Source organism: Micropterus salmoides, unplaced genomic scaffold (genome assembly GCF_014851395.1).
Source record: "Micropterus salmoides isolate LMB-PRFRI ecotype aquatic unplaced genomic scaffold, ASM1485139v1 Ms_hic_scaffold_22, whole genome shotgun sequence".
Lineage (NCBI taxonomy): Eukaryota > Metazoa > Chordata > Actinopteri > Centrarchiformes > Centrarchidae > Micropterus > Micropterus salmoides.
Genome location: NW_024041373.1, coordinates 20681874 through 20709488, shown reverse-complemented (window position 1 = coordinate 20709488; position 27615 = coordinate 20681874). Strand labels below are relative to the sequence as shown.

General features: G+C 41.1%; 2 protein-coding genes across 7 annotated transcripts in view; one reads left to right on the top strand and one right to left on the bottom strand.

Annotated features, from left to right (window-relative positions):
• Window positions 1-5577, bottom strand: part of phactr2 (phosphatase and actin regulator 2) — a 48942-nt gene extending 43365 nt beyond the window's left edge. Inside the window, exon 1 of the mRNA XM_038737270.1 lies at window positions 5307-5577. Within this exon, the coding sequence (XP_038593198.1) occupies window positions 5307-5451 (145 nt within the window). The 5' untranslated portion in view covers window positions 5452-5577. The remainder of the gene's footprint in view (window positions 1-5306) is intronic.
• A 1898-nt stretch (window positions 5578-7475) lies between these two features.
• LOC119917062 (pleckstrin homology domain-containing family A member 1-like) lies at window positions 7476-25024 on the top strand. Of its 6 annotated transcripts, none has more exons than XR_005447212.1 (14): window positions 7476-7629; window positions 11373-11591; window positions 12513-12569; window positions 12698-12743; window positions 15153-15250; window positions 16131-16262; window positions 16863-17003; window positions 18441-18509; window positions 19170-19234; window positions 19376-19439; window positions 19607-19696; window positions 20959-21032; window positions 22616-22882; window positions 23028-23169. XR_005447212.1 is itself a non-coding variant. In XM_038737148.1 (14 exons), the coding sequence occupies exons 2-14, from the start codon at window positions 11451-11453 to the stop codon at window positions 23257-23259; spliced, it is 1284 nt and encodes a 427-aa protein (XP_038593076.1). In that variant the 5' UTR covers window positions 7476-7629; window positions 11373-11450; the 3' UTR covers window positions 23260-25024. The 6 variants fall into 6 exon arrangements, 4 of the variants coding, with proteins under 4 accessions (XP_038593076.1, XP_038593075.1, XP_038593073.1 ...); XM_038737148.1 differs by lacking the exon at window positions 22616-22882 and adding an exon at window positions 21870-21944 and having other exon boundaries at window positions 23028-25024; XR_005447213.1 differs by lacking the exon at window positions 20959-21032.
• Window positions 25025-27615: the final 2591 nt, after the last annotated feature.

The window sequence follows — 27615 nt, the reverse complement described above, 5'->3', positions numbered from 1 at the left end:
CCCTTTAAATCCACACAGTGTTATATTTGTGCATGTGTGTATGTGTGCATTTTTAATTTCGTGTTCTTTATAATTTGTTTCTCTTCTGATACTTGAATTCCACCTGTGAAAAGAATAAGTGGAGTAGGACATTATAAAATTAGCTGATGGACTGAAATGGACTGACACTGTATCTGTGTGTGTGTGTGTGTGTGTGTGTGTGTTTGTAATAGTGCTCCAACCAGTCTTTTCAAACTTTTAACTTCCCTTGTCTCTTCTTATATCCTGTCCCTGTCTAATGAGTAAAAATCATAAAGCTTAAAATCTTATGTTTGTTGTTTTTATCACTAATGTCTCTCTGTTTCACTGCTGTTTTTAATTAACCCAACTATTCATAATGAATAACAACAAAAAATCTTTATTAAATTTCCATTACGCACACACATACACTTACTGTATGTACACAGCATTATGAGAGGCTGCGCAGTGTAACATCCTGTTCATTTGCTGTTGAGGCGTTCCTATAAATATTAATAGAGTTAAAGGCTTATTAAGTAACTGCACAGAGTTACTAATAGACAGATAGAGAGGGGGGACAGAAAGGGAGAAAGTGAGACTTTGACTTTTGAAGCAGTCCAAAGAAATGGCTCACAACAAGCAAGAAGAAAAACAACTGGCTCATCAACAACACCCACCCACCCACACGAACACATACACACACACACGACCGCTGAACAAAAGACACGATAGATGAAAAACATTAAAGTATCTCACAAGGTCAATTGATATTTAGAAAGGCAACCAGCCAACCCTCTTTCCTCACCACTAAATGTGAGAAAAACACTGAGAGTGTGAATATAAGAGAAAGAAATTAAGAGAGAGCCCGTTTTTACAAGCGTTAAAATATGTGTTCAGGAAGACTGAAGGGAATCGAGATTAACCTCCAAGACAACACAGCTGTGTATCATAATTATTGGATTACAATCACCTGTTGTTTGTCTACCGGTATAATCATGTGATGTAGTGTATTTACAATGACAATTAAGCATCAGGGACCTTCGCCACAATGGTCACATAAATAACCTCTTAGTTAAGGTAAAAGAATGACAGCAGTCACAATAAAAAGAAACCAACATTACCTGTCAGTTGGAAACAGGAAAGAGTTAGCGTCTGTTACAGTCTGATGTTTTGTTGACCATCCACCCACCCCAACCTCCTGCCAGTGCAGACTTTCGAAGGGTTGATGGTAGTCAGAATCACAATCAGCTTTATTGCCAAATAGGTTTACAGATACAAGATACATTTTGTTGTATGCAACATGCATTGACAATAAAGGCATTCAATTTGTGCAGTGAATGCAAAATATTCTTATGTAAAACATTTGAGATAATTATTGGAGACGTAATAATGAACCTAAAAATAAGGTTGGTTGCAGCAATGCTAGTGACGTGGCTCTTGGGATATGGCAAATCAGTAGATCTATTACCTTTATTCAGACTGAAATATCTCCAAGTCTACTGGATGGATTGGCCTAAAATTTTGTACAGATATTCATGGTCCAAAGAGGAAAGAGCCTTCTCAACTTTTGATATAGCTCCATCAACAGGCAAATAGGTTTTTGAATAATTACTGTCACAGTCAGTCTGTGTCTGTCTGTTCGTCTTCTCCAGGCACATTCTTAATTCTCATGGCCCCTTCATTGCCATTTCCCATCCATCCACCAGATGCCCTTCTTTCCCCATCACCTGACTGCCCCACCCATCTTCACACTTGTTCCCACTTCCCTCGCCTGGCCCTACCCACTCACCTCTTCACCTGCATCTCATTCCTCAATCAATCACTATTCCTAGATCCTTTGTTCCTCAGTCTGGTTGCAATGTTGCGCATTTCGTGCTTTCAAGCTTCACTGTATATCTTGCTATCTGGAATATATCTGAACCTGTCTGCCTACTTGTACAAGTTATCTACCTGACTATCTGTACCTGCCTGTAAGCCTATATACCTTAATTTCAACAATAAATAATTGAGCTGTTGCATTCTGCTCTGACTGTCTGCATTTGGCTCTACCCTGTGACAAATTACAGATTAATGACATCCTCAATCCTCAGCTGTACTTTGTGTTTAGTGCAAATTTAGCAAACGTTATCATGCTAACACGCTAAACTAAGATGGTGAACATGGAAAACGTGGAGCAACCAATCAGAAAACATCATACCCTCTAAACATCATCACACTGTCATTCTGAGCATGCTAGCATGCTGATGTTAGCATTTAGCTCAAAGCACCACTGTGTACAACCTCGCAGAGCAGGTAGCATGATAGACTCTCTGTTGTAGCCTGTTGAAATCTATAATCTTATTGTTTGCTAAATTTAAATTTGAAAAGGTTTTTGAAGCGTTCAGATGACAAACCAAATGAACTACAAAGAAATTCTTTGTACAGGTCTGTTTATCTCCAGCTTTAACAAACTGGGCTTTAAAACAGCATTCTAAAATAATAATTACACCTTCAAATTAAGATTTTACCTTTTGAAGCAACAGCTGAAGGGGGTGAGAATGTGACTACAACACAGTTATAAACAGGGCCTTTAATTTACCTAAGAAAGTCTTAACCATAACTTTAGATATGTCAGTAGCTGTTACAGCTGCTTCAGCAGTGGCTGAGGATAGACTGTGTGGGCAGTGAAGGGGGAAGGGCTGCTCTCTGCATTACAGTACATTTTAACAAGTAGTTATTGCAGACTAAAAGGGTCTGTAATCAATGTTATTTCGAGGAGAGTACACACAAGGAGGAGAGAGTACCAGCAAGCTGACACTCCCCTCCTCTTCTTTTCTTTAGCCTTGCCATCTGTCCTCTCCTCCTCCTTAATCATCCTGTCCTTACATCCCGTGTTGCCTCCTCTTTGACACTCTTCCCTCTCCTGTTTTATTCCTTTATATTGTTCTCTTTTGTCTTTAATATATCAGCTGTTGGTCATCCTGCCCATTATTTATGGTCTCTTTTTCCTTTTTATTCCCATCTTCAGTTCTTTCTTTTTTTCTCTGCCTGCCAGAGAAATGAAACACCCATCCAGAGGACAGCATGTTATTTACAACAGACCACGAAACACCAGCTCAGCCTACACATGATCACAAACAGACCCCTCCCCCATCTTTTTACTTACTTAACGCATATTTGGCTATTTAACTGGGTCTTGGATGTTGTTTTGGATGCCTAAAGAACTGTCAATGTCTTTTATTTGACAAAAACTTGTCCACTCTGGAGCTTTCGTGCATGTCACATGATCTTCCTCAGCAGATGGCGAGATAGCGATAGAGTAAGAGAGACTTTTTCAAACCGTAAAACGTGGACTAGAAATATCAACGGTCTTTCAAGTTTTGAAAACATTATTTGATTTGAGTACATTTGAGGGGGGAATATCCTACCTTTGTGTCATAACTGCTGATGTCTTGGTGAGATTTGCTGTGCCGTACCCAGTAATGTGGCGGGAATCGGTACAAATTTCAAGCAAGCAAGAACTGCTTTTAAAATCACCTAAAGAACTTGTAATTCTGTATATATAGTTATAGAGGAGAGACTACTGCTACCACAAGTCTGTTTAAAAGCATTGCTAAACTATTGGAGTGGGGAAGGATTTTTGATGTTCAAACAATTCTGAGAGCCCTTTTGACCTAAATGACCTACTTTATATGCTTCCTGTTAACTTGCACGTTCTCAGGTCCGTGGGCTGTATTTTCTTTTCAGTCAAACTACATGGCCATTAAAAAGACATCCCTCCCTTCTGCCATTAATTCTAGTAATATTCCCCACAGGAGCATTTTTCTCTGGGCAAGAGAAATTTCTCATCAGCAGGGTCAACTAAAAAGAGTGCTGTAATTCATATGAATATGTTTTCAGGGAGAAATACTGTTTGTGCCATTTGTGGTTTAGATCTTCACGTCAGTTCTTATCTACATTTCAGCAAAGCAAACCCAGCACGCTCCCCCTCAGTCCATATTTGACTGCTTTTGAAGCTTCACCCTGTGGGATGAATGTGAAAACTGTAATGTCACCATAAGTGTGAGGTGATGCACTTGGGTTTTTTAGGATCCCTGTAAAAAAGGTTGATTAACTCCCCCTGTTGCTTGATCTACAGATAGTTCATTTTACTGCACATTACAACACAATACAATCATTCATAAAACTATGATCAAAAAACAGATAATGTGATGGATTGTATATGAATAATCTAACTATCCGTTCTAAGCCAAGTTACTGTTAGACAGCTCAAACAATCAAACTCAAAATCCAAACTGGACAACTTTGGACATCTAAATTCCTAAATGCTCCACTTCATGATTGTTTCCTGTAATAATGGGTACCATAAACACAACACTTCCTGTGGCAGCTGAAGATAAGCACAATAAGTATCACTATAATGTTATAAGACTGCAGAACAAGACAGCCCTCCTGCAAAACACTATATTAATAAACTTCATGCTTTGCAAGCTTACTTCTGAGCGAAGACGGCTGATAGGAAGTGGTTCCAACCACTGAAACGATACATGTCAGGGCTCAACAGCCAAAGGCTTCAGGCGGCAAAACTGTGACACTGACATTTAAGTAAGACACAGAGGACACATAGCTGGTTAACACTTTGGCTAAGGTCTTACACCGCCTGTGAAAAGGTCGCATCCCCTCCCCTTGGCCCTCATGTTCCAAAGTCTACACCTTTCTGACACTTAATCTTCAGAAAAACCCCTTTGTGTCAAAGGTAAAAACTAATAAAACATAGCTGCAAACTGATTACAAATATAAGACACTGAATTATTGATTGCACACTATTTACTCATTGGAAGCAGCCTTTTCCTTTGTCCTGGTGATGTACTACTTTGTGCATCCACTGTGTGTTGTACAGGAATAAATCATGAAAGAGGGAGAAAACAGTATAGGTGCTGTACAGTTAGGAAAGAAAGAGAGAGAGAGAGAGAGGGAAAGGAATTAAGACAGAAAGAAAGTTTGTGTGTTTGCTTATTTGAGGTATCCAGAGCAAAACTGAGAGGAGTTTTTCTGTGTGAAGCAGGAAGCCACTGCTGCTCCATTAGTCTTATAGAGATGCTGTCTGGCCAACAGCAACTGGTATAACTTGAAATACCAAAAGAAAAGAGAGTCATTTTATATTGAGGATGAAAGACAAGAGGCATGTCTCAGCTGAATATTAACTAATTTAAATGAATAAAACAGCTTCATATGGTTAATTTGTTTACTCTTTTCCATACCATTACGTTTTATAGGTTGCCTTAGTTGTAGCCTACAGTTGTTGGGGAAAACGGTACAGCTCGTCCTACCTGAGTGGGCTCCCCGGAGCCTAATCAGCACCCTGTAGCGAAATCCTCGAAATCCGGAGCCGTCACTCTTGGAGCGGGACCTGGAGAGAGACCAAAGCGAAGGAAAATGCCTTATCTCCGGGTGGGTGTCCCCCTCCTCTTCCATGGTCGCCTCCTCTGTCAGTCCGCAGAAGAGAAAGTTCACAGACTCGCAGTGACAAAGACGTGAAGAAAGCTCGCCAACATCAGCAGCCCGCCCGCTGACACTCACTCAAACTTTTTCTCCTGCAGCAGACAGAAGTGTGTGCAGTGCGTGTGTGTTAACGCCCATCGCCTCTGAAAGATAAATTGCTCATATAATTACTGTTTGAAATGTGATCAGACTACTAAGTGAGTAAGACTTGTGACAGATAATTTGCTTTTTTAAGTGAAGGCTAAACGTCACATTGGCTGATACGCTGTAATAACAGGCCTATCCTTTTTATTAATAGCCCAGTGCTGGTAATACTTTGTATGCCTAGGCTATGTAAGGTTGTATTTGCCTCACATTGCATGAATATTTAAATAGGCCTACATCTTTCCTATATCCTGGAACTCTGATGCGGTTGTTTTAATAAATGTCTAAGCATTATTTTCAGGAAGTGAGGACGTCTTCAGCTGTTCCCCGAGAAAACAGCACATTTATCGAAGCGTTCAATAATTGCGTTTGCCTTTTATCTGTGGGGAAGTAAAGATTACCAAATTAATGTTAGGCTACGCCATGACAAAACGCCAGTAACGTCACAGAAAAGAGACAGACCTAGTAGCAGCTTTTAAACATTAGGTGTCGCTAAATCTCCACTCTGGTGTAGTTATTCTGCTTTCCATGTGTTGACACCCAACGCTTGTCTCACTTTACACCCAGAGGTGATAACAGCAAAGAGCTCTCACTCCGATCTCCTTTTCCGGGAACTAGAACTTGAAAATATTTCATAGGTAAAGCTTTAAAAAGATGGTTGAATGGAGCAGATTACAATCAATATGAAAAAGGTGTTAACATCCAGAACTACTGTCTTTTTTAAAATGTAGGCTAATAGCTTGACTATCATATAGCTTCACACCACACTTCATTAGCCTACATTGCATTTATCAACAACAACAAAAAAATGCTTTTATCCCAAAAATTGGAAGAAGTATTCAAATATTTTACCTTTGTACAGAAAAAGTGTAAAAGCATTCCAGCATTTAGGTAATTATTAAGTATATAAATGGACATAACTTCTGGTTTTACTGTAAAATGTCTTTCATTGTCTTGAAAAGCGCTATAGAAATAAAATGTATTATCATTATTATTATTATTATTATTAAAAGTATAAGATCACATAAGTACCAAAAATAAAAGTACTCATTATGTAGAACAGCTCATTTCATAATCATATATTAGCATATATTATTGGATTTTAATTAGTGATGCATTAATGCAGTTGGTAAAGGTGGAGCTAATTTCACGTTATATGATGTTGGGTAGCCTAACCTATAATAATATGTCATAATGTATTAGTTTATTTCTATTGTATTTATCTAAATCTGCAAAGTAACTAGTAACAGTTATCAAATAAATGTAGTAAGTACAAAGTATGATATTTGCTGCTAAAATATTTGATTCAAAGTATAAAGTAGCATTTAGTGTAAGTTACATAAGTATTTAAGTAGCATAAATGTACATAGTTACTTTTCACCACTGTTAATAATATGGCTGAGCCTGTAGCAGAATTTCTGCTTGTATGAATTGATATTCAGCACTGACTTTGCTGGCTGGTAGTTTCAGTTGAAAAAGCGAATATGCCCGAAACATTTCTGCAGCATAATCCATAGTGAGCATCTCTCCTCAATATGTTCCACAAAGTCATGTTTGCAATTAAACACATGCATAGACTACATGAATGCATCACACTACCCTTAGCAGCATATTTAGTCTTCTTTGCACTATAGGCCTGTTAGTGAAAACTTATATATTAAGTAGTGGTAGTAGTAGTTCATATTATCTGTGAAACAATTCTCAATGTAGCTTGTTATTTTATGTATTTGTCACTCACGGTTTGAATTTTGTATCCATATCTTTGGCAAACATTTGGGACCAAGCTCCTGTAGTGGGTCGTTAAGTTTCCCTCGCCATTTTGATCCCTTTATTTTTCGGGTTTTTCCTATTGAGTGATCATCTTCATTAGACACAATCTATGCTCCACACTCACCACCAGCGGCAGGGCTCTGTCCTGGATCAGTGGAGATGGGCTGAGGCAGACCGACCAGACAACACCGAGACCAGCGGCCGCAGAGTGCAGCACTTACAGAAGGGAAGGCTCGGGTAAGGTGACTCGCAACACTAAGAAAGCGTTGTTGTTTGATACATCTAAAGTTGCCAGTTATATTTTTTGGAGCCAGTCTAAGACGAGTCGCCAATGTTAGCTAGATTACCGTGTATGACAAAACTTCTTTGCCAGAACGTCAGCTAAAATTAGCCAGGAACGCGCTCTTGTTTGTAGCAGATACAACAACACAGGATGGATAGTTTTTAGGTGGGAAATTATTATAATTATGTTGGATGTTTTGTGAATCGTTGCACACGGTTTTTGGCGTCAAGTAGCTGCTAATAGCAAGCTAACCTGAGCCATGTCTCCCAGATAACTTCAGGCCAACGAGCCAGAGTCGCTGGTGCTGCTAACACAAGTGTTGTGGAAGTCGGACGTTAGATGTTGGTGAACGTAACGTCAACGGTCTTTTATTTACGTTATCCTCAGTGTAGTTTGGAAGCTCTTTGGCTAGTAATTCCTTTTGTTGTAGTAACTGAAGACAGCCAACGTTACTAGTCACCATTTCTAGTGAGCGTCCTCTTTTTGTCCTGCTCTGGTAATACAAAAACCTAAACTAGCATATGGCTGTGGTAGTGCCTGAGTGATTGTGAAGGCCAAAGCCCTGTCAGACCTTAACGTGGCCTTAACGTGCTTTCAGAGCCAGACTCTGACCAGAAATTACTCTTTTCAGCTGAACCGGAATGACCTGTCCCACCTTTGACCTGAAGTGAGGCAATTAAGTCCCAGCCCTTTCTCTAGATTGCCTCTGGTCCACCAGCGTTTGTACGTCAATGCTTTTTCTCTCAGATGATTTCTTTCATTGGTCTTTCTGACTAACTGTGACTGTAGTGAACAAAAGAAAAATTATTTCCTCACTGCCAAGATTTGCTATGTGTAACTTAGCTCATATGTGGTAGGAACAACATAGCTTTGTTGTGTGACTGATGCAGTAGTGGTCTAAGATCATGAAAGGGGAATATAAATATTGGCTATCCCTGGCTATCCAGCTGGTCCTTACTACTGTTTTATGAGTTGTGATGTGTGACCAGTTGGCAGCCATGTGATGAGGACAGAAGCCTTTCAGCAAACATAAAGAGTTAATTTACCATGGGTATGTTTGACCTAGAAAGAAGTCAAGTAATATCACACAGCGCTATCCAGCCTTCTTCGGAGTTTGAACTTTATACTTGCTTGTATGTGCGGTCATCTGCTTCTCGCTAGCATTTTGTTAGTATCCATCCAATCTGAGGTTGCTCTAGCAGGAATTTGTTGAGTTTTAGACATCCACGTCTTGTGAATTGTTAGATCAAAATATCAGTCAGGCCAATATAGGTATTTGCAAATCGCTGTACAGAAATGCCAAATATACGTCTAGATTGGTGGTTCTCAAAGTGGGGTCGTTGAGGGGGGTTCTGGGGGTCCCCAGCATAAAGATGATATTGTAATTTAAATAAAAGCAAGGCACTTTTAAAACTCAAAATATTAAACACAATTCTATAGTTCCACCCATAAGTAACACAATGGCAGAATGTATCACTATTTTGGTCATGGATTTCAAACACTTTCTGTAATAAAACAACTCCTAAAAAAAATCCTATGACATGAGGGACCCTGGGACAAAATCACAGAACAACATTTGCAGTGATTTGGAGTCATATTTCTTGCCAGCTGTTGGTAAGTCGAATATTCCCTCTCTTATAGCTCTGTTTTTGGTCTCCTGAGGGAAATATGTGTCTCTTCAGCTGTTAAACGCTCCACCATGTTCAGCTGCTAGTCGCAAACATTGTCTGTCTGCTGTTTACTGTTTGCCGCTGTTTTGGCAGGTAGTGTAAAGTAGGTATTCAAAGCTCTTTTTTGTTTTTCCTGAAAACAGCTGCCTGCTGTGACAGAAAACGACGCTGTGAGAGTGAACCAAAGCAGTAAAGTTACAGCCGGATAGCTAAACAATGAGTTGAAACTCACGATAAAGCTCTGTGATTCTGAGTGGAGCTGCAGATTCAGGTGACAATTCTCTGTGAGCGACATTGTTATGATAAAAATATTGATTATGTCCTGCGTGGTACACATCTTGGTAACAATTCTTTAAAGAAAAAAACATAAGTGATCCATATTGAAAATGTTTTATGTTTGGTTTTTATGTTAAAAAAATTAATATTGTTGCCATCAGATTTTTAAAACTCTCAGATATCACCATAAAAATCCAGTATGGTCTAACTATAGTTAACATACCTATTTTCCTCCACAAGAACTTTAAAACTAGACCACCAATTTACTTGTCATTAAATTAAAAGCCTACATAGTCTACATGGTTGCCTGTTCACCTTGTTGTGATTTTCTTTTGCATCGTGTCTAATGTGTCGTGAGCATGCATGCAGAAGAACTTGTGCACAGTACTTAATTTACATAATCACTGAACTCGACAGAGATTCCCTCGCTCTCACATGACAGTCACTGTTTGTGTAGGGCTGAGATAGTCGCCTCTGACAGTGTTGCTCCTTCCTTGTTCCTGTGTGTCAAATGGGACTCTGGTAGACGCAGGGGCTAACTGAGATGCTCTCAGCTCTGACTTCATGCACAACAACTGGGCCTTTTGTCCCCGCTTTGGCCCCATCCACCCACACAGTTCTCATAATGTCCCGGAGAAAGAGCGTCTTTATCTCCCCTCATCTCAATCACATATTTTAGGCTCAGTCCAAAAAGACAGCAGCTTAAACAGGCTAATGTGACAATATGCCTACAGTAATACTGTGCCCACCCACACAGGGTTTGACATTGACATGCTTGCATCCACACTCGTAGGACAAAACAGATGTACTTTAAAGCTGGGGTGGGCAGTTTATTATTGTTATATTTGTTTAAACTCCCCTTAACATCCCAATAGCAATGAAAAAATCAAATGCTCTGACATGACAAAATCTGGTATCTGTTAGCCTACCTGCCTACCTGTGCACACTGCCTGTATACTCATTGTGCATGAAACTGTGCTTTGGGGGAGTTGCTTCAGAGCGGGGCCTGAAGGGAGGTGTTGCATGTTTTTCGGTTGGATACTTTCAAAATCTAGCTGTCTCTTGCTGGTTTTCTCCAATGTTGCCTACTGCAGCTTTAATCATTAACTTTTTTTGTTGACTTCCAGCAAGCTGTAGGTTTCAGGGATGTGTTGCACCTCAGCAGGTTAAATGTTGCACGTTCTTTCCCGCGCAGCGCCTGAGGGCGTTTGTTGTTTCTTTGTGTTAAACATGGCTGAGCTCTGTGGCGTTGTTTCTTTTTTCTTTTTTTTTTTGGGCCGTGCTCAAGTGGGTGCTCAGCTGTGGAGCGAGGGAGGGGATAGAAGGGGCTGGCCAGAGGCTTGCCAAATCAGATGAGAGAGCAGTTGGAGCAGATAGCACAGAAAGTGAGAGAGGAGACGTCGGTGAGGGAAAAGGAAAGAAAGAGAGCAAGCCAGTGTGTGTGGAGGAGGTAGGAGAGAGAGTGACAGTGTATTACAAGAGAAAAAAGAAGGACTCGGAGAGAGCAAAAGAGGGAGAGAGAGTGATAAAAAAGGATAAAGGCGGGGTTGTGGTTCATGTCACATGATCCTCTGGCAGTCTAGTGAGCTCCAGGTGGCAGAGATACAGTAGATACAGAGAGAAAGAGGGAGCGGGACATGCTGTAAAGGCTCACCACAAAGACAACTGAAATCCCTCATTTACTCCCTCCCTCCTCACACATCTCCCTTTCCACTCTTAATTTTTTTTTTTTTTTTCTTTCTGTCCTCCAGGAATTCTTCCCAGTCCCGCTTGCCCCCGCTCCTTTCCACTCCCGGCCCCGACAGGCCAGGGAATGTCCCCGTGGCGAGATGCCTTACGTGGACCGACAGAACCGCATCTGCGGTTTCCTGGACATAGAGGAGAACGAGGGAAGTGGCAAGTTCCTGCGTCGTTACTTCATTCTGGACACACAGCAGGGGAGCTTGGTGTGGTTCATGGACAACCCACAGGTAACTACACAGGAGCTGTGTTAGCTTAGCTCTTTTGTGTAATTTGTTGCTGGAAAATCGGACAATTCACAGGCAACTGCATGCCAGCTAACGTTATCAGTTATCATTAGTTATCAGCGTGGATGATCAGCTCTCATGTATTTGCAGGCTAACTGCAGGCCACTTCTAGCTAAGCTGTCTTCATTCATTATAAACGCAAAGCTAAGTTCAGGCTAAATGGTTCCACTGTCAGACAGCCATACCAGGATGGGAGAGGTGGTGTATGTAATTCTAGTTGACAGCAATCAGGAAGCATGTATAACAGGCACGGGAGTAGGTCAGGGCTAATGGTGTGTTTTGTGTGTTACCTATCAGCAGACGTTTTTGTAAATTGGTAAGAGTGAGGATAGAATTAACTCATAGTTTAACTCTAAACCTGAGATTAGCATTTTTTATTTCTTCTAGTCGTCTGGATGAATCCATGTAGTGAGTGCTGATGTTTGCAGTGACCACACTGATGATCGTTTTCTGCTCTGTGACCCTTCGTGGTCACAGTTATCACAGTGTCACCCTCCTCTTGGTTTGTACACCGTGCTGGTTTGCAGATGCTGTATTTGTAAGTGTGCTGTTACATGAAGTATTCATAAATCATGTAGCGCAGGAGAGATTTTTAAATAATTCAGAAAGTCTTTCTTTTTATAGCTTGAAAGAGCTTAAATTTTAATGATGTTAAATCTGGATCACCGTGTTTCACAGCAACTGAAATTAACTATCACGAAGTACATTCAAAGTATACTGTACTTGTTCTGTAATATTAACATGCTTTGCAGAGCTTCACTCTCCCACCACTGCTAAGGCTCCAGCCTTTATAAAATAGTGGACGGTTAGTTTTTTTGGTTCCTTTTTTTTTTGCATACATTGTTCTTTTTACCATTCTCTCAGAACCTGCCTATTGGTGCTGACTGTGTTGGCTCTCTCAAGCTCACCTACATCTCTAAGGTAAGAAGAAATGTTACCTCTGATGTCTAGCTGACACTAATATGATAAGATTTATAAACAGAATCCATTTCCAGTATTTGGTTGAACTGGGGAGTTAACAGTTGTGAGCTTTGTCCCTGCCTTTCTAGGTCAGCGATGCCACTAAGTTGAGGCCTAAGGCAGAATTCTGCTTTGGTAAGAAAACACTGATCATCATCACTAACTATCTGTTATTCATGTCTCACAATTAAAATATTAATTTCATAGTTTACAGCAAGGTCATAGAAAAATAGACCTAGTAGGAAAGAATTCACTGATTTCTTCTACAGTTAAAATCCATTTTTCCCTCTATATTGGCATATTGTAGCTAATAGGTCTTGGGCAATATGATTGACAGAATTTATCATATTAAATGGTAATCCAACTTCAAGAGGTCCCTGCAGTGCTTTGCATACTTCAGCATTACACGTTGACTAAGCTGAGGACACTAATATAACTTAAGGGAGGAATGTTTTATGTCCTTCTCTGCCCTCTTAACCTAGTCAAGCTTTCCTCATACTTTCTCCACAGTTGACCAGGCCGCCTTGTTCAACAGTGTCTGTTAGCCAACACACACAAAGATGCAGGAGGGTACAGCAGCTGGTGATCAGCTATTTTAGGATTGTTTGAGCCTTTCAGATTTCATAATCCTAATCAATGTGATGGTTGTGTTGGCAAGTCTTCTCGAATCATAGTTTTAAATGTTATAAATTCAGAGGCTCTGCAATTAGACATTCCTCCCAACCGTCCTGTTTAGTTTTTTATTTTTATTTTTTATAATTGTCCTCCCTGTAGTCCTGCTGTGGCATCTAGCTCATCCGACTTTCCTATTAATCTAAATATCATAATAAAGGTAGCTTGTGCAGTAATACTTAGTCTGTCTGCAGTAATACAGACTGTTGTGGAAAAGACACCAAACAAAACATGCACATATTCAGTCATTTAATTTAATTAAAAAAACAGTCCATCAAACATTTACTAACTGAAATCTGCTCGTTCCTGTCCTGACTAACTTGTGCTTGGGTTTAAAATACTGAACCTTAACCTTCAGTGCACTATCTCTTTCGATATTTGTCCTTGACGTCTCACCCTGTGTGGTCAAGACAGGAACAGAAAATGTTGCATAAATGTGAACCACTTATTTAGGAATAAACCTCCATTCCCTATTATTGTTTACTAGCCCTTCTCCTCCTCTTCCATCCGCTTCAATAGCAGGAAATACTAGTGTGTTGACTACCGTGTGTGCATGTGTGCACCAGTTGCCTTATTGAGATCTCGACAGGATGCCTGCGTCCTAATCACAACCCAATCCAGAGATCTATGAAGTTATTTTTAAACTGCCGTTTGCGTGCCACATGTTTTGCTGATATCTACGATATCTGCTACTCCCCCTTCTTCCTGCATGTAGCAACTTAAGAGGAAACATAGGATGAAGACGTATTTAGAAAGGTTTGCTTATGGCCGTCACACTTGCAGATCTTTTTACAGTGAGAAAGCAGAGACTCTGTTGCAGTCTGTGTTTGACGATGGATGTGGGCCTGTACCTTATGTGTAGTGGTGATAGAGATCAAGAGCGGTGCATTTGTGTGAACTTTGGTGCCTGGCTACATTTCTCAGCAACACACCTTGTTTTATAATGTGTAACTATGAGTCAGATCTGGTCCCCTCCTCCCACGTGTCTTTCCAGTACCTAAGAGATATAGTGGACAGATTTTGAGGTCAATACTGTTTTATTCATGCTTGTCATCTGAATGAGACCAAACACACAGATTTATTTACAGGGAAATGGGGGGACAAAAAAAAGAGAGCGCGGTGGCTCACATGTGTTTAAGAGCTGGACCAAACACACAGAACAAGAAAGAATGATCCTCATTGTGCCACAGAGTTTGAGCTCGCAGTGCCTTTTTGCAGCTCGCCCCCGCCAGATTTGCCAGTCCAGCTTTCATGTAATTTATTCACATGGTGGCGAAAGGAAACAGAGGAGACACAAGGATGGTTTGAGTTTCAGAATTGAAGGATTTATGGTAGAAAATGAGAGTCTTGGGTTCTGCCATCTCCTAAATCCTGATCCATAGTTAATCAGCATTTGACCCAAAAATTTCTTTGTGATTAAAAATGGGGTTTTCTCATGTTCGCTTGGGTGTGAAAATGTGTGAGACTATTTGGCCGTTGGGAGACGTGGGCTTTTATTTTCCCCCCTCCGTTATGGTTAGAAGTGGGTAGGTGGTGGCGGACTGAGGCAGCTGAATGTAGCTGGGTCATCATCCACATGGAAAGAGAGTGCTGCTGGTGTGTGGGAGAGTCCCTTGGCTCAGTTCTTTTTCAGTTAAATCTGTGGCAGTGGATCATACTTTCTTTTATTTTTTTCTACAAGAAAGGCCAAAAGTCAACACCCACCTCATAATATATATTTGTTCTAGTAGTGCGTATTTGCATGCGATTCATGTCAAACACAGAATGAATCAGATAATGTAGTGCAGACAATATGGTCTGACTGAGTGAAGGGGTCTGGATCTACTTTCACTCTTTCTACTTTTCCCACTGCTGTTCTTTATGGTCTATTAGTCATCAATGCTGGGATGAGGAAGTTCTTCCTGCAGGCCAACGACCAGCAGGACCTCGTGGACTGGGTCAACGCTCTCAATAAAGCCACCAAGATCACTGTGAGATAAACACACACATGCAATGTGCGCCAAAAAACATAAAAGACATACAGTCCATTCCTGATTCAGCTGTTTCTTTTTGGCCTGTGTTTTATCACTTGGAGAAACTTTTTTTATTTCTTCCTCTTCTGTGGAAATGAATGAGTGGACCGTCATGAAACTAGATAGGAGTGAGTCAGAGCATGACTAACAGGATGCTGTATTGTTGTATTGAGTGCTGGGATAAAGGACTTTTTCCATTGTTCTCCGTGAAGCTTTAAAGGCATGGTATGTGATTCTGGAGAAGTTCAACAGCATGACAAATACCATGATGTAGATAGAGCGAACAACAACACTGCATGTGATGCAACTAACGTTAGCTGAGTTGTGGGTTAGCTAGCAGACTGGCGCTACAGTTGCTGCAGTGAAGTTAACATGCAGAGAGGACAGGGTGGTTCCCAGAGCCAGGACCCCAGCTCCAGACAGCGAACGTCCGTGAGCAGGATATATAACGTTACCCGACCACAAATTTTGGCTGAAATTGTGTTGTGTATAGTAATAGTGTGATAGTTTACAGAGCCAGGGCTATGTACAAGCATCAGATTTATTTCAGCGCACACACAGAGCTGACAGCTAGCGGACTATGAGGAAATATTTACTGAATTGACATGCAGACGTGTATTGTTAGAATTGTGTACTCCACCTTTTAACTATTCAGAATGGAAATTGGTATTAAATGTGTTAAAGGCTAGCCAACTTCTGCATACATGCAAGTTACATACTTTAAGTATGGAAGAAAGGGGGATTTTCCATCCGACAGCTGAATTCTACAAAAATGCCTGTTTGTTTAGTTAAAAATGTCCTCAAACCGTGTGTGTGTGTGTGTGTGTCTTTTCCTAAGGTGCCAAAGTTGTCTGATGGGCAGCAGAATGCCGAGAACCAGAAGGCTTTACCAGATGTCGTAGGGCCCAAGAAGCAAGTCTCCTATAAAACAGAGATCATTGGAGGAGTCCCCATCGTCACCCAGACACAAGTAAACATGACCCACGTGCTGCGTATACATGCGTATATATTCATAAGCACGCTGTTATTTCCTTAGTTACATGTTTAGAAATGTATTAGATTCAAAGATGTGACAGAGATGAACACTCTGTAGGCAGAACGCTACATACGGATTTTAAGTAGTAATATTGTCTTAAATGAAAGTAAGCAAAGTGTATTTTATTTTGAAAAACATAAGCGTTTAATATACTTATGAATTTTAACAGTACTCCTACAGTCCTTGTTTTTATATAGTCATAAAACTGTTACAGAGGATTAATTGGTTTGTCCATCGAAAAAGAAAAAAATTATTAGTCATTTATCAAGCAAAAACATCCAAAGTTTCCCCAAATGTTGACAGATTCATTGATAAGTAAAATAGTCCTTAGTTGCGGTCTTAGAAACTATTACTGCAAGCAATATGTGTTCATGTTGACATCTGAGGGGAAATTGTATTATTTAAAAAAACATTTATAGTAATGATGTTGATGTATTTTGTGGTTGTAGAATCTACAATAACAACAGATATGTTTGTCCGTTTTTTAAAATGTTGTTAGAACTTGCAATTACAATATTATCTGTACACCTCAAGCATGAAGGTGGCGATGGTGCAGACAGAGCAGAGCGTGAGGCCATGCATCGCTCCCACAGCCAGCTGCCGTACTTCCTGGGCAGGCCAACTCAAGAGCACACAGTCATCAAGTCAGGCTACTGCGTCAAGCAGGGAGCTGTGGTGAGGACCTGCCACTCTCTTTATTTTCTGTTGGGTTGTGTTTGTGTCACCTTGTGGCCTTCTGGTACCGTTCAGAAATTAGGCATGTGACGGTTGCGGGCATCACTGGCAACGCACTTTTCTGATAAATCAGCGGCATTTAGTAAGCCTCACAATGGACACGCAACACCATTCATGATTAGTGGAACAGTTACAAATTATTTGACATACACAAAAAAATATAGCATCTCATATGGGAGAGAATGCAAAGTCTAATGAGATGATGAGATTTCAGCTTCATTATGGTAAATACAGTATCTCACAAAAGTGAGTACACATCATATTTTGACAGATATATGATTAGATATATATATATAAGATTAGACAGATGCTCAGTAGGGTTTAGGTCTGGAGACATGGCCACTCCATTTTCATCTTGGAGGTGTGTTTGGGGTCGTTGTCACGCTGGAATACTGCCCTGCGGCCCAGTCTCCAAAGGGAAGGGGATCATGCTCTGCTTCAGTATGTCACAGTACGTGTTGGTATTCATAGTTCCTTCAATGAACTGTAGCTCCCCAGTGCCGTCAGCACTCATGCAACTGTAGGCAAGACACACTTGTTGTTGTGCTCCTCACCTGGTTGCCGCCACACACGCTTGACACCATTTGAACCAAATAAGTTTATCTTGGTATCATCAGACCACAGGACATGGTTCCAGTAATCTATGCCCTTAGTCTGCTTGTCTTCAGCAAACTGTTTGCGCCACCATGCTGTCAGTTTAAGGGTCTTAGCAATCTTCTTAAAGCCTAGGCCATCTTTATGTAGAGCAACAATTTTTTTTCAGATCCTCAGAGAGTTCTTTGCCACGAGGTGCCATGTTGAACTTCCAGTGACCAGTATGAGGGAGTGCGAGAGCTATAACACCAAATTTGACACACCTGCTCCCCATTTGCACCGGAGACCTTGTAACATTAACAAGTCACATGACTCCGGGGAGGAAAAATTGCTAATTTGGACAATTTCACTTAGGGGTGTACTTACTTTTGTTGCCAGCGGTTTAGACATTAATGGCTATGTGATGTGTTATTTTGAGGGAACAGCAAATTTACAGTTATATAAGCTGTACACTCACTACTTTACATTGTAGCAAAGTATCATTTCTTCAGTGTTGTCACATGAAAAGATATAATCAAATATTTACACAAATGTGAGGGGTGTACTCACTTTTGTGACGCACTGTAATTCGATTATGAAAATGCAACTTTTCCAGTGTGCACAATTCTGTGCTTTTATAAATGCCCACGGATAATGGACTTCCCCCCTCTATATATAGACATGGTAAAATATGTAGGAACTACATTATAACTAGCATTGAAACTGTGGTTTCATTATTGTAACAAATGTGACCGATCTTTTTGCCTGGAAATTATACAACATCTTTTCCCCTTTCTCCCCCAGATGAGGAACTGGAAGCGGCGATATTTCCTACTGGAAGAAAACTCAATGAGTTACTTCAAGTCAGATTTGGTAATTAACTTTGTTAACTTGAAGTTATGTGAAGCCTTTAAGGAATGTATTTTTTTTTATTGATGATACATGTGGATTGGATTCAGCCCAACAGTCTGAAGCAGAGTAACAGCAAACACACAGTCCCGAGTTCTAACATGTTTTATCGCGTTCTGTGGAATTTAGTGCTTTCACTTCACATGTCTTATCATGCCTTGTCCCCTGTCCTCCACCCTCACCCCGGCCTTTCTTACATACATACGTATACACATACACACACATACACGTACACATACACATACAAACAAACAGGCTGTCTCAGGACAATACTGAATGTCCCATACACCGTCCTTGTCCAGGTCTGCCCTTATTTGACAGCTTTATCTGTCTATTTGGCTATCAACAGGCCCCAAGGACACAGACTCTCTGTCTGCTGTATCAAATGGCCAGGTCAAGAAGGTCACAACCATTGGGGTTTTTTTGTTTGCCATCTCTTACTTCTCTGTATTCTGTTACTTTGAAGCAGAAAAAACTCAGCAAGACAGCTTTGGTTTTATCCACCATATCAGAAAAAGAATTTGTAATATACATATACATGGTATTATTTACCCAGTGTATTAAAGTCATTAACTTTTGGCTTCTTTACATATTATAAACAGCTATGTTCTTGCTTGCCCTTAGGAGAAAGAGCCTCTTAGAATGATCCCTCTGAAGGAAGTTCACAAAGTCCAGGAGTGCAAACAGAGGTATTTAACATGTCCCAGCGTTTTCCCATTGTGCAAAAAAATGTCTTTACTCCAGGAGGACGGTGTTTATTTTTTTCTTGATTTTAGATAAAAATGTAGATGAGATAAATCTGTCTGACTTGTTTTCCAATTCTGTTGTAGTGACATTATGATGAGAGATAATCTGTTTGAAGTCGTCACCACATCAAGGACATTTTACATACAGGTAGGATGTTTTCTGTGGGAAAAGAAATGTACAGATGATTCCCGTGCACACACTCGGACTTCAGAGCCTGTTTTTCTTCCCATAAGTCTTATCTCGTTTTGATTTTCCGTACTGTCTCGCTCTCCTCTCTGTCGCTCACTGTCCTTTTTGATTTGTGTCTCCACTAGGCAGACAGCCCAGAGGAGATGCACAGCTGGATAAAGGCCGTCTCAGGGGCCATTGTGGCCCAGCGGGGACCTGGGAGGTCTGCTGCCACAGTATGTACCTTGCACTACAGTACAGCACAATGTCACCATAATATGGATTTAAATAGAGACCTAAAATGTACCTGTGGAAATGGCTATGACTTCAGACTTGACTTAATCTTGCATGTCCAAAACTTGACAAGAACTTACTGAATGATATCACTCACACGAAAAGTCAAGACTTATTTGTGTTGTTTAACTCGTGTCATTTATTCATTATTGTTCGCAGTTTCTTGCTATCACAAGATCTCACAGCTGCCTGCTGCAGAAATGAATTTAAATCCTTTTTGACTTCATCTCTCTCTATGACTGCCTTTATTATTGTATTAGAACAATATTAAGCCCAGCTGTAGTTGTGGTTGTATAGTCTGAAAACATGATTCATGAAGCTAAATTCTGCTCTGTGTAGTCTACATTGGTAGCTCCCAACTCCTGAGTGGCAGCCCGGTACAGGTCCTTGGGACATTTGCTACCAAGCCGTAAGGAAAAACATGATTTTGGGGGGTAAAACGATTAATGTGTTTTTGCAGTATTTATTTACCTTGAACTTGGCTTTTTCTTTTGATTGTTTTTCAAGGTAGTTTTTTTGCCATGTTATGCCTTTTTATTAGACAAGCAACAGTTGATAGATGACAGGAAGGGGGGGGGGGGGGGTCATGGGTGGAGATGAGGAATGACATGCAACAAAGGCCCCCAGCTGGATGTGAACTGGGGACGTTGCACCTTAACCCCTGAGCCACCAGGCGCCCCTGTTCTGTTTTAACTAAAGTGGGCCATCAGTACGCAAAGTAATCAGCCTGTCACCACCTACATGATGACGGACTGGTGTACTCACACAGACCATCAGTTCGGTGTGGCTACACTCAGTTTTAGAACTGGTTAATTGCTATAGTTTAATCAGCAGCTTAAGCTTAAAGGCACAGAGACTAGCAGCCAGACTTGGCAGGTGAGAAGAGGGAAGTAGAGCAGCTCCATAATCCTGACTGCAGAGGAGAGAGTGTCCTCTGCCGCAGCTGGTCCCTGCTGGTTAGACTGGAATCATTTTCAACACCTCTGCGCTGTTTGTTTCTCTACAGTTCCCTCTTTCTTGCCTCCGGTGTGTCTCTCTCTCTCTTTCTCTCTCTCCTGCTTGTTTTTCTCTCGCCTCCTGTGCCTCCTCTCTCTATCCTCCTTTTTCCCCTTTTCTTTCCTTGTCACATTCTCTCCACCTCCCCCTCTCCCTCTGGGTAGACGGCCCATCTGCTCTAATACTGCTTTGCACTGTGTTGTTGCAGATGCGGCAGGCCAGACGGCTGTCGAACCCCTGTATACAGAGGTATACATCCCGAATCGGGGAGTGCAGCAGCACGTATGTCAGCTCGTCTAAATCCCCCTTTTTAAACTATAAGTTCACCTTTTTTAATACTGTTTTTCCCACTCACTGGCTGGCCCTTTGTGGTTGTAGACATCATGAGAGCAGATCAGATCTGACGGCACATATGATGGTCCTTTTTATTTTTTTCTTCTAAGAGCCAACCACATCCTAAGTATGGCTGTGATAACCCAACAAGCGCTCCTCCCTTCACGCCCTTTTCCTCGCTGCTTCTGTCATCTACTCTCTCCTCCTCCTTTGCTTATCTTGTCTTTTGCTGCACTGTTACTTAAAGCTCAGCTCAAAGTTTGAGCCCATTTCATTCAGTGCGCTCAGATTGTTCCCATTTAAACATGGAAAATAAAAATAAAAAAATCGTGCTTCAGAAATATTAAGACTTAAGGTGTGCTTGATTTAGCTTCTCTCGCATGTGATGACTGTGGCCACGAGCATGGCAACTGAAATGAAGCCCACCTCAAGTTGTTCAAATGCTAAAAAGTAATATTTTTGCCCAGGGACAGAATGACTCTAAACAGCTGGAATATGACCATCTAACCATCGGAAAAACCTGCAGTCACCGCCTCCTTCCCTCCCTTATAGCTTCACTTGCACAGCTTTCACCTGTCATCAACATTAATGATGATGCTTCAGTGTAAAAAAAAAAAAAAAAGAAATAGAGACATACAATCTGCAAATCTACAACACGCTGCATGACCTACCTGACAATCTTATTTAATACCTTAAGCCTGTTTCTATCTCTGTATTTATTACTGGGTACATGTGTCTTTCACACCTTCTGTTTCTCTTCCCTTCGTGCTCTTGTTATCTCTGCAGTCTGCTGCAGCTCTGTACCTGTCTTAGATGTGTGACATCCTGCTTGTCTCTCCTCCTCCCTCCTGTTCGCTGCCTGTATGTTTTTTTTTTTTCTCTCTCTCTTTCCGATACACACGATTATAAGATACTTGTTTCCACGTTGACTTCCTATACCACTTGTGTGCTAAATGTTGAACATTTTAACAGCTTTGAAATGAGGACTCACCAATGCCGAATCCACACGTCAAGAGTCACAGTTGGTTTTTATAGTTGTGTGTGGACTTGCATGCAAATATTTCGGTTTTTAAATGCTATTAGACTGAACTGCGGGCAATGTTCCAAGTCTTCAGTGTGGTAAATGATCTGACCATCTGTCTGATGGCCCCTTAAATTCAGCATAAGCTTGATTTTTGACCTTTGGATTCAGCATAAAGGATATTTTTAATACATGTGCCACTCTCCCAAGTTGTTTTTAGACATGTTTGTGCTGTTCTGTAACTGATTCTTAAATCGTGTGATGCTTAAGTGATGGCAGGCTTGTGAACCTTGTCATAGATAAATCCACAAAGTCACAGAGTGTCACTATGCTCCTGTAGCATCGTGCGGGACACTCTGTCAAAATGTATACTTAAAGTTGACAAAGATATTTGTCTTGAAGTCTTTATAGCAGGGATATTTTTTTCTTACCAACATGCTCTGTGGCTACCTCTTTTTGCTTTCACTGCTGTGTTTTTTCTTTCTTCCCATGCTTCTGTTTTGTGTTTCAGAGATTGAAATATGACAATGAAAAGCTGTGAAATAATGAGCAACAGCCAAGCACTGCTTCCTAAGGCACTTTGCTCCTCCACTGCAACCTGTTGAGAGTACCAAAACTAAAACCTGCTGTCACTACTACCACTACTCCCGCTACTACTGCTACTACTACTACTACTACTGCTACTACTGCTACTACCACCATCTCAACTCTCTAGCAATGCTACATTCTTCAGCAACCTCCAGTATCAACTCTGCTAAAGCTGCATCAGGCCACACATGTTGGTGTTAATTTCAAATCTGAAACTCACTATTGCTCTTCTCAAAATAAACTACACATGTCGGAATTTCACTCTTCTTACTAACAACCACTCATCTTGTTTCCCTAATTCACACTGTCTCTGTGTCCTGCTGTTTCTGCTGCAGGAACACGTCAGCCATTCCACTTTCTACCGCAGCCCCGCGGGTCCCCCCATCCCTCGCTCGCCCATATCTGCCATGCCACCATGCTACCCAGAGCGGGGGGCTGCTGTCACGTGCAGCGCACGCTCGCAGCCTGGCGTGGGACAGCGAGCACTTCATGAGCCTGCTGCCGAGGCCCAGTCACAGCCTCACACCAGCACGCTTGTCCCTGCAGGAGACGCGCCTGGCAAAGTGACCTGCAAGCCGCCTGTGACCACCATCAAAAACTCTGAGGAGTCACCGTGGCGCCGGCGGAGCAGCTTTGAGCCCCATATGCCTGAACATCCCCTGGACCTGGATGACGCTGACCTGCCAGTGAGCGAGGTCTGAGCCGTTGAGTTGGACATTAAAACATGAAATCTGGATCAGATGAAGAGGGAAACAGGTGTTTTAAAAAGGGCAGGCATTGGTTTTCAAACCAAAGCTGTAGGCGGATGACGGCTTACAACATCACAAACTTGATCCTTTGAGCTTCTCCGTCAATGCGGTCAGTGTGCTAGAGAAAAAAAGTTTGGTCACCACTGAACTGCACTCGTGTGCCAAAGACGACCTGATCTTCACCCACACCGCTCCGCCTGCCTGCCGTCGCATTTACAATCGTGTATTTATTTCCAGAGAGTTGATGTTGTCAAACTAATTTTAGTTAACTTGTGCTGATTAGAATTCAGTGACAAAGCTTTATTTTAACCTGTACAGGCACAATGACACGTTCAGTGGTATTTCTGGGTGGAAGACGAAACCACTTTGTGCCGATAAAATAAGGGTGCAAGCTATTTTCTCTTGTCTAAAAAGAGTGTTCAAACTGAAGACTGGCTTTCCATCGCATCTCTGATCTACTAATCTGAACTGCGTGGTTCATTCATACTCACTTTTGTAACTCTGGATTTGTTTACTATTGTTAGCCAATGTTGTGTGAGATCAAATCCTCAGTCTAATGCAAATTATAATTTGAAGATTCTGGACTAGGACTAGATGTGTACAAATTTAAATATTTGTGTGTGTGATAATGCAAGACCAAATGTATTGCAGCCATGACTTTTTTTTTAAACAGTCTTTTGATTTAAATTTCTCTTTATTTTTAAATATATCGGAGGGTTAAGTTGCTCATTTGTGTAATGGTGTCCTCACTGTTGTTGACCACGAGCTAAAGTAGCTTGCATGTAAATCTACAGTGAATAGTTTTTACAGTTGAGCCACCTCTGGCAGTAAAGTGAGAGTTTGACTGCAGAAGCACAAAAGAAAAACAAACTTTGAAAGCTACCGCAGCACATGCATCACTTCACAACCTGAATCAGCCTCTTCTCTAACTTCATTTCAGCGTGCCAGACTTTGTGGGCGTTTGTGACACTGGATGACGTGGGGAAAAAGGAACAGCAGCTTGTATACATTTTGTAATTCATAGTAATAAAAACTTCACCAATAGGGCTGGGTCACTTACAGATAAGTAATAACATGACAGGGTAATAACATGAGGAAACTAAACCTGCAGTCCGCGGTTGGAAGATGATTATACCGTGTGAACGCCATGCAAACATTTTGGATCATGGTTGAACAGAAAATAAAACAAGCTCACACACTTCCGTTGCATGTTAACATAATAATTCCTCAGATTGTTTTTCTGTTCTGTTTTTATCTACGGTCGTTGTGTGTTTGCAGAAAAGAGCTATGTGGAGCAGACTTATTTTTTATATGCTTTTAGATGTTTCCTGATCGTATTCCTTGTACCTCTGTTGCCAACCCAGCAGGAGGCAGTTGCCTCATTGTTTTATTGGAAAATGTCTGTAAAAAAACTGTAGTCTACTAAATAATACACTCTAATTTTATAAAGTGCCTGCTTCATTTCAGCCAAACAGAGTCGAGCTATTTCACCCCTTCTCAGTCTGGTGTAATTGGTTTGAATTGTCTGTATTTATTATGTGGATGACTTGAAAGAAATAAACACTGAATATGTGCTCATGCTCTAGGAGTGTCACTCAGTTTTGTGCTCAGAGCACAATTAGTCTGTGACGTTAAAAGATTAAGCCTGGAAAGAAAGAAAGAAATTCACCCTTGTGGGCATTCTTGGCCTGTTTTAGTGCTCAACTAACTGCTTGTCCACCCATTGAGGCTCCCTCTGCCCTCTCGTGGTGAGAGAAGAAACTTCACTCTGGCTCACACCCATGAACATGCTTTGAACTGAATGAAAACATGGTGCTGTACATTGGTTATGCATTCATCAACTGTAGGATGAAGTTTTCAGAATGGAAATCAGGTGTCCAAAACACCATCTGCAAGAATGAAAGCAGCGTAAAACATCAACAGAAAATACATGAAAGCAACAACACAGCATGCTGTGGGGACACTTCAGAGCGTTGACCAGGAGCGGAATCTGAATTACTGTAAGCATGCAAAAAAAAACATGTAGTGTAGGCTGGACCCACCAAGCTTCCCCAAACTTTTAAAGTGAAATAGATTGTGTTATAATCTATTATACACATGTGGTCTGCGAATTGCAAAGACTTTTTATGGAATATTATTACTGTAGTTAAAATTAGGGCACAAAACATACATACATTATGATGTATAGAAAACCACATAAAAAAAGTAAAATTAATGTTCAATGCATTGAATTGCATGTCAACTTCACCAACTCGTTTAGTTCAATTTTGCTCTCTAAGAATTAGGCAGGGAACTGGAGGGTCGCCGGTTTGAGTCCAGCTCGGGCCAGATATATGGAGTGTGGACTGGTAGCTGGAGAGGAGAGGTGCCAGATAACCTCATAGGCACTGCCGAAGGTGGCCTTGTGCAAGCCCCTGTACCCCTAACTGCAGCACTGAGTGGCAGCCCCCTCACTCCGACATCTCTCCATGTGTTGTTGATATGGGTCCTAATACCAACAATAATAACAGAGTGTAAAAAACATTAAATTTCCACTTGCGGGATTAATAAAGTATATCTTCTTCTACTACTAAAGCCAAGTAACACAGTACAATATTTCCCTCTGAATTGTTTGAAAATGAAAAGTATGAAAATAAATTAAAGTGAAGTACAAGAACCTCAAATTCATGCTTAAGTAGGCTACAGTACTTGAGTAAATGTACTTAGTTACATTCCATCACTGCACATACAGTGTGCTTGTTCTGTCATGTGTGTCCCTCATCAGCTCTTAATGAGGTGCTCTTTAAATATGCAGCGTCTGGCTTCATACAGCATGTGTAGATCCATTTACAGAGTGAGGTCATGGAGCAACACTGAATATGTAACACCTCTAATCAGATAATGAGCTATGACATATTCTGGGCTTCAGTCACTATATTGTGGATACCGCTTGTGTAGGCAGTGGGGAGTTGATAAGGATGGTGTCAAGTGGTTCATAGAAAAGACGGAAAAACAACATGCCTGTGAATATTTAGGCCGACTCTATACTGTACTTCTCTTTACGCAATCTTCACACAGTCCATCTCAGCTCCTTATTGGAGGATGCAAGACTTTGGTGTGGCTTCAGACGAGCCCCATTTGGATTCTTGAGGGCCTCCATCACAGCCAAGACATCATCATTGCAGACTGGAGTGGAGAGATCACACAGACCTCAGTGGCGTCCATCCCTGGTTACGCTCTCTGGCCTTGGTTGGAGAATGGGTGTTCCTTATAGATGAGGTTGTTTTCATCTGTGGATTTTCCCACCATTTCTCGCCGACATCCTTGTGCTCCATGAGTATTGCCACAAAATGGGTCTGATGATGCTGCAAGGTCTCACTACAGCTGTATGAGTTACATTCATTCTTAGATGAGTCGACTGTGTGTGTCGTTATGCGTCAAAATGACATACTGCTCAAATTTCCTGTCTCAGAAATGAATGTTCCCTCTAATTTACCTCAAAACAATGAGCCTACCTTGGAATCTGGGTTATAAATCTACATTATGCACACTTACTGCTTCCTGTGCTCTACAAGGCAGTCTGGTCTGTGAGAGTGTGTAACTGCCCTCCGTACCTTTATGCCCCTCTCTCTAATTACCCTTTGGATACAGAGGCTTGTGTTACCTCCAGCTCTGGTGCACCACAAGGGGTCTCGTCCCTCCATTTCCAAGCAGTGGTTTTGAGAGGGGCTCACCTGCATCCAGCCACCACATTTAAACCAAGAGCCTTTAATACAGCCCTGAGCCCATAATCACATAAACACATTGTACTGAGGTGTTTTATGACACTGAGTCATTGCCTTAGTGTTTACTGGATTCTTTTACAGCTCATAGATACATCTGAACCTAATGGATTCATTGATGGCCAATACTAAAATGTGTTCCTTTTATAATATAAATTTGTGTCATTGCAACTCAAATCACATTATTTTAGAGAAAATTAGTTTTCCATTAAGCGTGTGGCACAAATGGCTATTGAAAGAAGTGTTTTGATTATTCTTTGATTGATTTACACTTTAACTTGGGAGGCAATGATTATTATTTGGATGTCCCCATTAGAAGTTTATTTCCCTTCCAGCTGGGTGCTTGTTATAACCCATAGAGCTGGAATAAGACCATGATAAATGGATAAATTATGTTCTCAATTTTACAATTA